The sequence below is a fragment of the Branchiostoma floridae genome, chromosome 14 (genome assembly GCF_000003815.2).
Source record: "Branchiostoma floridae strain S238N-H82 chromosome 14, Bfl_VNyyK, whole genome shotgun sequence".
In the NCBI taxonomy this organism is placed as follows: Eukaryota; Metazoa; Chordata; class Leptocardii; order Amphioxiformes; family Branchiostomatidae; genus Branchiostoma; species Branchiostoma floridae.
Genome location: NC_049992.1, coordinates 19,920,490 through 19,931,466, shown reverse-complemented (window position 1 = coordinate 19,931,466; position 10,977 = coordinate 19,920,490). Strand labels below are relative to the sequence as shown.

Below are 10,977 nucleotides of genomic sequence, written 5' to 3'. Positions count from 1 at the left end.
TGCTTGAATACGTACCGCCTCTGATCTCTCCCAGTACCGTCGCAGGTAAGAATCCGGGGCTAAGGCCCAGATTGGGCGCCAGTTTTGTTTGAGGTTGATAAATCCCCAAATGCTGACTCCCAGGATGGCGAACACTCCGAGTAGAGTCACGATCTGTCGATAAAGAAATGTTCCCATATCAAACTGTAAGCCGTCAGAAACCGTTATTGTTATTGTTATTGGGTGGATCGACTACTCACCCTTTGCAGCCAGGGGCTGAATTGCGAGAAGCTTACAATGGGCGGGGCTATCGTAACTGCGGGGCTAAATCGCAAGGGTCTGGAGCGAGTTGCCATTCGGCGCCACTCAGATGACCTCAATACGACAGTAATTGCTCCAGGTGCGGCCAGGGTACTGTAGGTTTTGGACCACTCACACCGCACCATCGCACGTGTGGCGGGTTCTTTAACGTGCCTGGGGTATGGCTCTCCCCAGGCACGGGACCTCAATTTAACGTCCTATAAGAGGGACGGCCCCTAGCCGAAGCTAGGTACTCATTTTCACCTGAGTAAAGTGAGGAAAGTAGTGTAAAGTGCCTTTCCCAAGGACACAAGATCGGTGACACGCAGCTGGATTCGAACCCGCAACCTCTTGGTCACGGGCCGAACACAATACCACTGCGCTACGCGGTCCCGCGAGTCAACGTGGTTGCCGCACACACACACACACACACACATAGAAAATTGATCTAAATTCAGTGGAGAAACAAACCTTGCCAGGGGTGGTCAGCAGACCGGGGGCGTAGATCTTTTGAAAGAAAAGCTGCAGATGATCTTTCTGTGAACACTCGGTTGGTCGGTAGTCTTCCGCGTGCTTGTAGCAACAACAGTATGCATTTCGACTGCCCTAGATTGGAAAACAATTGCGTATATGAGTATGATTTTTTTTTTAATATATATCTTAAAATGGATGAATTCGTCAGAATGCCGCTTGATCGCGTATTAAATTAAAACTTAAGAATTTGAGTATTCTGAATAATGCTGAAATACCAACACAAGAAATAAGACTTACCCAGATTTTCATTTGATCGACACCAGTCTTTGTCAAGAAAAATATACTACATTGCATCTGTGGTGTCGCGTTATGTAGATAGCACATGTATGTGATTAGTTTTAACTGTTAAACTTTTTTTCAGAATAACTCTTACTTACAGAGATGGAATTTCTAGTTGAGATTTCTATCGCCCAATACGACCAAATTGTAGGCAAATTTTTGAATTTTCGAGATGTTGATCCTTACCTCCCATCGCTGAAAGTCAAGGCACACCACGGCGAAGAACAGGGTACATGAGTACACAAAGGCCAGGAAAACACTGACAGCTGCGTAGATGCAGAACGACTGTAAGGCTGGTAAGACCTGTGGTGTGATGTTGGAAGTTATTCAATAACCGAACAGATCGTATCTCCACGGCATAGTACGCACTTTTATCATACGCCTGAAATACATTTGCTAACAAAAAGTACGTACAAAATCCAGCGGCCTGGTAACAGAATCATAGTTGCAGTTGTGTCATAGTCCTACGACGAAACGATCGATCGCACGACGATGAATTACCACGTCTTTCGAGGCCTAAAGCGCTTTAAAAATGAGCCCTTATTATAAAGTATCACCATGTTAGAACATTAACTGAAATTACAAAACTACCATGTCTATCAAGCAGATTCTGGGGTCCCCTGAAGAGTGAAAACGTCGTTTATATATTTGATGACGTACATCATAATATAAGCAGTACATACCGTAGAGGCGCCGACACCGAACGCAACCACGTCCGTCATGGAGGTTACGGTAATAGAGACGCCCGCGTGTTTTAGCGCTAGCGCCGCCTGCTGTCGTCTGTCCAGCTTTCTCTCCTCCTGGGAAAGGTTGTTCCAGGCAGTTACGATGACAAACATGTCGTCAACACCGATACCTAATCAACATGAACGAGGAGAAGTTTAAAATCAAAGTAAAGCCCCTAGTATTTTTACCTGCATGTATGCCGGTGTGACAGCGATCTCGCCCCCCCCGCGATCTCGCCCCCCCGGGGGGCGAGATCGCTAGCGTTTTCGCCCCCCTCTGGCGTTTTCGCCCCCCCCCATCCCAGCGTTTTCGCCCCCCCTAGGAATATCCTTCCCGTTTTCTAGAGTGTTCGGTTGAATCTTAATCCTATTGCTGTGATAATGATTAGCACTGTCTTGTTACCTACTTTTGTATATATATATATATATATATATATATATATATATATATATATACTTTTGTATATATTTACCTACTTTTTTACATAGCCTTAAGATACTTAACTTGCAGCTTGTTACTGCATATTAATCGAGCTACCTGGAACAATATGGTACTTGGATGTAACGTATATAGTGTGTTACCTGGTATCTATATATACGTGACACCTTAGTATGTTAAGATGAGATACAGTACATGTGAAGCCGATCCTACCTGATTTGGTGCAAGCACACTTTGCATTGAAATAAAACAGATACATTTTTGTTGTGAATTTGTGGTGACTTTTATTAACATCACGAACGTATATTAACATATGCATATCAACACACCTGTTGCTGAGTTGTAACAAAACTAGTAAATATTTGCCAATCAGCACAGAGGTATACACACCTGTCTATGAGTTGAAACAAATTGTGATGTTCAAAACTAACAGCTAAATACATCCTTATCAACATACATGTACAGGTAAGCACACCTGTTCCTGTGCTGATAATACTAACCGGTGTTCAATACACAACTGTATCCGAATTGAAACAAAACCAACAGGTAAATACGTGCTAATCAACATACAGGTAAACACACCTGTTCCTGGGCTGTTCTGGTCAGTTCAAAACTAACGGGTAAATATAGGACTATCAATATACAGGTAAACACACCTGTTTCGAGTTGAAAGAAAACTAACAGTTGAATATATGCTAATCACCATAAAGGTATGCGCACCTATTCCTGCACCTGTTCAATACAAACAGGTAAATACACACTTCTCATTAACAGCTATGCGCACCTGTTCCGCTGCTGTTATAATACTAACAGGTAAATACACACTTCTCATTCACAGCTATGCCCACCTGTTCCTCTGATGTTATAATACTAACAGGTAAATACACACTTGTCATTAACAGCTATGCCCACCTGTTCCTCTGCTGTTAGAATACAAACAGGTAAATACACACTAGCGATTTCGCCCCGGGAGGGGGGGCGAAATCACCAGAGGGGGGCGAGATGGGGGGGCGAAATCGCTAGTGATCCTGCCCCGGGGGGGGCGAAAACACTAGTGATTTTGCCCCCGGGGGGGCGATATCACGGGGGGGCGAGAACGCTGTCACACCTGTATGGTTTTCACGGGCGTGGGAAAATTTGGAAGCTGGGGATTTAGGGCGCTGTATCTCGAGAACGGATGGTGCAAGCACGACGATTTTTGGTACGTGAGTTGGGGGTGGTGGCCTGACACCCAGGTTTGATTTTGGGCCTCCTGGCGTTTGAACTTGACATTGCAGGTGGCATTTTTGGTGTTTTGGGGGCACTTTTGGCGCTGTGTGTCCGGAACGATACGCGCGATTGCAACGATTTTTGGTGCATGGGTGGGGGGTTGTTGTCTGTTGCCTAGGATTGACTTTGGGCCTTGCCGCGTTTGAACTTGACCCGGCAGGTTGAATTTTGTGTCCGAGAGGGGTATTTCCGGAGTTATATCTTCTGAACGGTTGGTGCTGGCGCGATGATATTTGGCACATGTGTCGGCGATGGGTGAATAATTCTTAATTTTTTATTTTGGCGCCCTTGGTGCTTGAACTTAACATTTTAGGTTACCTTTTGTGCGGGCACGGGGCGTGCGCTGTATCTCCAGAACGCAAGGTGCCATTGTGTTGCTATTTGGTACGTGAGTTGTTAGTGGTGTCCTGGTGGTGAGGTTTGATTTTGGGCCTCCTAGTGCTTGAACTTGATACTGTATAGGTTGACCCTGTTTTGGTGTGGTTGGGGCATCCCCCCAATATCTGCTTGGTTGCTGACGGTTGGGTTGGGTAGAACCATCATCTGTTTTGGTCGATTGAGAGGTCTTTAAGTTTACACCTAGAACCATCATCTGGCCTGGGCCACCTTCAATGTATCAGGTTACTTTGTATCAACAGTGTCTGACCTGCCAGATGATATACTTAGTCTAGTATCTGTTGCTGTATTTGTTAGGTACAGTTTGAGTTTGCTTCTTAGTCCGAGTTTGTGGTGTTTTGAGAGCTGTGTAGTACTGGGTTTAATGTTCTGGTACAAGTTCCTTTACCCTGTTTGGCAATCAGCAGAAGATACTAAAGTGGACTTTCTAAAGTGGAGGATAAATGTATAGAGCTTGAGTGTAAGACAAAGGTATGTGTATGATTTTTCCTGTTTCTTGTTGTTTCTTTGGGGATGCCATTTCCGTATTGTATGCAGGTAATTTGTAGTTTGGGGCTAGTCATATTTGCTTGATTTTTGGGCCTGCTTAATCTATAGTACGGGCAAGGTTAAGTGGTAGAGGCTTTGTTTTGTTTTAAATTTGGTATCGTTTGTTGCATTTTGTCACTGCAAAAATATGATGAAATTGTTTCCTCCTCTAAGCAGCTGCTCATTGATTTGGGGGGATGTTTGCTGGGTGTTCACTCTGACTACGACAGCTTTCTGAACTTTTAAAAGTTGCCAGCAGCTTGCCATTTATGAATGGGATTGACAAGGACATTTTGAGTAGTAAATTCTGCTGTAAAATTTGGCTTAGGTACTTCAGGAGATTTAGGTTTTAGTTTGTCGGATTGAACAAAATATCATACCACCCTAATGCTGCTGGATGGGGCCTACCACAATTCATATTGTCTACGGAACTACTGTAAAAATATAATTTTTCAAATTATGCAAATAACCTTCCAGTGTCAAGTGATATAACACTCCAAAAATAAATCTTTAATGAATAGCATTGGTACAATAAGGAGATTTAGCAGCTGCATTAGGTCAGTACATTGAAATAGGAAGATATCAGTACTGAATATATCATATGTGACGGAACAACTACATGGGCCATCTGACTCTGAGACCAAAAAAGGTAGGAAAAGTCGTCGCAATAACTTTAAGGTACTGTGGTTGGTTACATGCTTAAGAAATCCAAAATAATTAATGTTCATCCATGCCCAAACTTACACATTCTGAAAATGGAATTTCAGACTTTTGCATGGTGCACAACAACACGGTAAAAATACGCAACCAGGGACGAAAAGGAAAAAAAAATACACAATAGGTCTACAGACACCTAATACATTTCATGCAGGCCTGAGGTCTATGAACTCTTGTTATTTTTGTATTCTTCGTCGCAAATGACAAAATTGTCAATTTGGGATTATCGTTTTCATAACTCGTGTTCTGACTACCATTTTTTTTTCATATTAGATAGCTTTTGTACTGTGCACAGGAATGTTTTGGAAAATGCACCTACCCAGGATGAGGAAGGGCAGAATGGTGTGGACGGGCCCGTATGCAGCTCCTGCCGCCGAGCAGACTCCCATGGCTCCGACCACTGCCAGCCCCACGCACACCATGCCCGCCAACGACACGTACATCTGAAAAGTATTGGAGTCACGTGACTTTTAATGACGTAATCTAGAAACCGCCATGTTGAAGGTTAAAAATATAAGGCTCATAGGGAAATCTTTTCGACGCAAAATCTTCTTTTATAGATGGGCCGGGGACAAATAAACATCATCATATGAAGCTTACATATACTAGGATTGCTTTTTAATATTTCAGCTAGAGATGCATAAATGAAGGTTGGTAGAAAAAAAAAAGGATATAGGAGAATTCTTGTACACAGCCGGGATATACAGTGCTTACATTTTGGTATCTATCAGACATTTTCCTCAGAGCTTCTGACTGAAGTCCTGCTTCTCGCCGCTTCACGTTACCGAAGTAGATGGCGCTGGAAGGGGTTGGGGGACAAAGTCATAGACAAGGAAGACAACAGGCGGATTCAGTGGATCAAGGAGGCAGTCTGGATAAGAAAGTCAAACCCCAGTTATGAACCAGGACGAGAGAGGTTACAAACTTGGCCACGTTTGGATTGTTGTTCTCGCTTCAAAAGCGCCACCTATATCACCTATATACAGCGTCGAGAAGCAGAACTCCATAGTCAGAAGCTCTATAGTAAGATGTCAGATGGACACCGAAACGTAAGCACATTAAGTATTTCTGGTTGTGTCCAAGAATTCTCCTATATTCTAACTGTGGATAATGTCCGTGCATTGCTTTAAGAAGGAAAATATATATACCTTCTGCCCAATGCAATTAAACTGGCCCAGTGACATTGTCGCGTATCCGAACAAGATGACAAAGCCAGCAGCCAACAAGTTCAGGTTCTTCTGGATAGGGCCTTGTGCTTCGTCGATCCAGCTGGCAAAAAAAAATATTGGACCTGTTATTTAGTTTTCATCTTTATTCATTTACAAGAAAAATCAATATGACCACCAGGCCGCTTTTATTTATGTTTATGAGGGAATAGGTTATATGAAGATTACATAGTTAATGTGTCCATTGAGATAAAAACATAATTAGCATTTACGACCATCGAATGTCGGAGTCAGTAAATGTCATTTAGTAAGGTCCGAAATCAGGAAAGAGGCAAAGACGTAGTAAAAAAAAACCGGTAAAGACGGAACATCAGACTTGGGATAATGTAAGCCACACCAGGTCTAAACTGTAGATGAAGAAGTGGTGTCATCCGGAACAAATCCGGCCCGTGAATAATAAATTTAGTATTAAAAAAAAAAAGAACTTGAAACTACCTTTGTTCGGAAGAATAGGGCGTCACGGTGACCACATCTGACCTCTCCTCCAAAGCAACGTCCAGAAATTTCTTCTCCCAGTCAAGCCTGATCTCATCAATCTATGACGAAAGGCGATATGTTTGTATGTTTTAAATTACATGACTGTGAAGTACTTACATCCATTTTGGTAGTTCAAACTCTCTTTGTACTAGGTCATCAGAAGAAAACAACATGACTTTTAGAACAATGTGGCAGAAACTAGGATTCAGTTCTTCATGTTTCTGCCACAATGTCCTAAACGTCATTGGAGCGAGATTGAAATTGAGACATTGTTTTATTCCAGAATAACTTGGACAAGAAGTATAGATGTCGTGGGTCATGTTATATTTGCTTCACGATATTGCTGGTATCTCATGTGGAGAAGTGATAAATTATGTAAAGTTTTGCCTGTGAAAACTTTTTCCATACCTTTTAATAAGTATGACTGGTTTATTTCGAAATTCAACAAACTGACAATGACATTGCAACCACACGGCTGAATTACGACTTGTCATTACAAACCGTTAACATACAAAGTGGTTAAAATCGATAAAGCAATAACATAGTTCTTAAAAGGCATTTCAGACCGACAAATTAAAACAGTATTGGGATAAAATGAAGTGTTATTACCAAAACATTTAAAATAGTATTTGCTTAACACAGTAATATCAGTATTAACTATTTAAAATACATAATGCTATTAGTGTTCGCTCATATTAAAAGGTGTCCTATCTACGAAAGTTGTACAGTATTAATGTTTCTTGGTAATATAGAATTTAGATAGTTGAAAGGGATTTGCAATCTATCTCTAAGAGATATAGAGAGAATAGGCTATACAGATATTGTATTTTCTACCATTATCATACACCGTAAATATATTAACTCACCCTTTCTCCCTGTCGTTCGATGGTCTGGTCCTTTACAGCATACAGCATTGTGGTGGCCTTGGCGCCAGAAATCTTACCATCAGAGTCCCGGTGGATTTCTCCCAACACGGCCTCAACATCGTACGGCCGGAATGTCAGGGGGCTAGAGGGAATAAATATATAGAGAGAGATTAAATTTGCCTCCTAATGAAATAGATAATTCAAACAGAAGAAATGGAAAAGCCAATGACAACATGGATTACTGCATATAGAACGATAGATTAGCATTGTTGTCATCTATCGACTTCAGGCATGCCTTATGAGGTTGTTTGTGTTGATTTTGTCCAGGATGTCCTGCTGTGACAGGCTGTTGATGACATTCTCATTGAAACTCCACAACTCCAGTAGACTACTAGACCAGCATTGATGACCAATCCTGTAAATTGAACGCAAAGTGATGTTCATCAGTGCAGATTAAATTATTGAATTCATCGAGTCCGAAAGTCTATGTTTATGGGCATTCTCTGTAGTTCTAGTGTCTAGATCGTTTCATGGTTATTATATATACGGTTAAAATAAAGAGGCACCTTATGTTTTGCTATGATAATTAGTTTGTTCAGACAGATAGATTCTCATCACACGTATAGATTCTGGTCATTGGCATTTTCTCCCCATGATATAGTGTAAATGTGCTCATAACAGAACGAATCATATGCTGATAACTCATGTAGCTTGAACACGCCCATGTAAACACGTATTATAACTTAGAGGTCTATGGGAAATAAATAAATAAAAGGTCTATGGGAAGAATTAAGTTCACCAATGAGACCTTTATTTGTCGGAACATGCTACGTGCTTCTTAAATTGGCTTTGAGTCTCGGGAAGAGGGCTTTCACCCGAATAGCTTTCTTGGACCCATCGGTTTTTATTTTGTTTTCAAAACACATCTCATCTTGTTTACTCTTTGTGATCGTGTATGCAACCACTGCTTTACGCGATCAATCGTATTAACCGTGAAACTGCATATCGATAAAGCGTACCTAGAAAGCACAATGTGTTCTATTCTGCTTGTAAAATTTGCAATTATAAACACGTTATTTTTCATTCCTCATAGTTTTAATTTTGCAAATTAAAAGTATGGAGATTTGTCTTACCGGTAACATATGGATGTCCAGTTTGCTGCATCCGTTGACACGTTCTTAACTGCTGAGTCTAATGCAAGCATCTGATGAAAAAAAAAGTGCAGAAAGTGATATCATTAAGTACTATGCCGTCTTGATTTTGTCATGTATAGTAACGGCCATCATAGAGCTGTAAAACAGAAGTATCGCCTATCCATTGTAGACAGCTAGGCACAGCAGAAACATGTTATTGCATATATATATAAAGAGCCTCACTTTATAAACAAAATGGTCTGGACCAAACAAGGAGTACTCTCATAGTATTACGTCACTTTTTTGTTTTGTTTTTCACTGATATTGTAAAATTTATATATTGCGTAATACGTAAAAGTATGAATGAGGAGATAACGAAATACACAAAAAGTAAGAAAATCCGTTCTTTATCTCTGAAATTCGTATTTCTCGAACCCCGCAGAGACGCAAGCTTGACGCAAGTGCAGTGGGAGTGTACCTTTGCCTCTAAAAAAAACAATATCATATGGCAGCCTACACTACTAGTATTGTAATACTAATCATGGAACAAGAGTTATACAGTGAGTTAAAAGATGGAAAGAATGTACTAGTAAAAAATGCAGTTGACAAAAATAGTCTTACAGCTCGCAGCACCGAAGGCTGTAGAACGTTGTCGGCCTCAATCAGCAGGTTCTGGAAGCGGAACTGCGCGGGGAAGTTCTCGTTGATCCAGTTCTGGTGCTCAATAACCCGAGAGCCATAAGGGGTCCACAGTTTTTCTTCGCGCCTTTCCTCGTAGAACTTGACCATCCCGGCAGATAAGGAACCACCAAGGAGCAGGGTCAGCAGGATGGTCAGCCATGGATGGCCGGACACCAGCTTACCCAGTCTGGCGGCAAGAAGTTCAAAGGAATTATCAGTGTCAATAGTCTAGCATGCCTTAGCCAATAAACATGTAAAACACCAAGACCCCCTTTCCACTAGACTGCGACCGGGCTGCGCTCTCACTGCGACCTAAATAGGATATTGTAACCTTCCCTTTTACACTTGGTACATCATACGAAACGTAAACGTGTGACCGAGAAGACAACACAATTCGTTGATCAATACATCAAATTTTAGGTGGCAGCGAGAGCGCGGCGAGAGCGCCATCCTAGTGGAATGTTGGGGCTATAAGGACACACACCTAATACGTGCCGCAATTTAAATCTTTTCGTGGCCGTTAAAACTCAACGCAAAGTGGCCAAATTCTCCTTGAATTCTTATCAGTAAACAAATATACACTTTTCACGATTAATATCTATTTCACCGTGTTAAAATCAAATTTTACAAATGATACAAATATTAGATCTCATCCTGCCTGTAAAGTTATACCTGGAATTCAGAAATTTATTCTTTGAAATTGCGGGTTACTTTTTTGGGGTACATATCATAGAAGCAATTGACGCATGGAATGCAACGAAACACATCTGAGAAAAGATTGTTGATAGATGTCTTGGTCTCGTCATTTTTTTTCTAATTTGTATCCGACGAGCATTGACAAGTTCATATTTGGTTATTGTGGCTTTGAAAACTGCCTGACCTGTAGAAGAAACTTTCTAGTGCCAACACCAACACGTTACTGCATCTCTTCATACAGCCCGGCCCCTGGCCACTGTGGTCGTGTGGATCGTCTGATTTGGTGCCCATTTCTCTCTACTGTCCAGGCAGATCGTAGCAAGTAATCCCGGTGACAAGTACTGGTGACTACTGTAGCAAGAGTATGATGGTATTTAATTGATAGAAAATCCAAATCGAAAAGTAAGATATACTAGTGCGTAGACAGAGGAATAGAAATTTTACAAAGAGCAATGCTTTGGCAACGATTGATTCTTCGAAAATGAGCAGTTTGTATCTCTTCCAGGACCGTAATTTAAAAAAAAAACATAATGAAAAACGTACCAACAACATTTTATCTACTTGGAAACAGTCCTATACATGTGCGTAGGGTGAAAATAGAGGGTGTGGGCAAAACAGACAACTGACATGATGTCGTTTACATTATTTGTTTGTTTGTTTGTTTGTTTGTTTGTTTGTTTGTTGCTGTATATCCAGCGAAACAGGAGAGACATGTGTGTTGTGTGACCTTCA

At 41.3% G+C, this 10,977-nt stretch overlaps 1 protein-coding gene across 1 annotated transcript; it reads right to left on the bottom strand.

Moving 5' to 3' along the window:
* Positions 1-231: 231 nt before the first annotated feature.
* On the bottom strand, positions 232-10,536 carry LOC118430224 (patched domain-containing protein 3-like). Its single transcript, XM_035840932.1, has 12 exons — positions 10,430-10,536; positions 9,490-9,736; positions 8,869-8,939; positions 8,031-8,150; positions 7,736-7,877; positions 6,828-6,928; positions 6,315-6,435; positions 5,486-5,609; positions 1,776-1,948; positions 1,279-1,395; positions 751-885; positions 232-255 (listed from the first exon to the last, which is right to left on the bottom strand). Exons 1-12 carry the CDS (start codon positions 10,534-10,536, stop codon positions 232-234), a joined length of 1,482 nt encoding a protein of 493 aa, XP_035696825.1.
* Positions 10,537-10,977: the final 441 nt, after the last annotated feature.

Bases quoted from the DNA above. Each gene is read 5' to 3' on its own strand.
- LOC118430224 (XM_035840932.1), bottom strand. From the start codon at position 10,536: ATGGGCACCAAATCAGACGATCCACACGACCACAGTGGCCAGGGGCCG. The intron at 6,436-6,827 runs GTAGTTTCAAGT...TTTTTTTGCCAG, and splicing joins CCCTATTCTTCCGAACAAAG to CTGGATCGACGAAGCACAAG. The intron at 886-1,278 runs GTAAGGATCAAC...TTTCCAATCTAG, and splicing joins TTGACTTTCAGCGATGGGAG to GGCAGTCGAAATGCATACTG.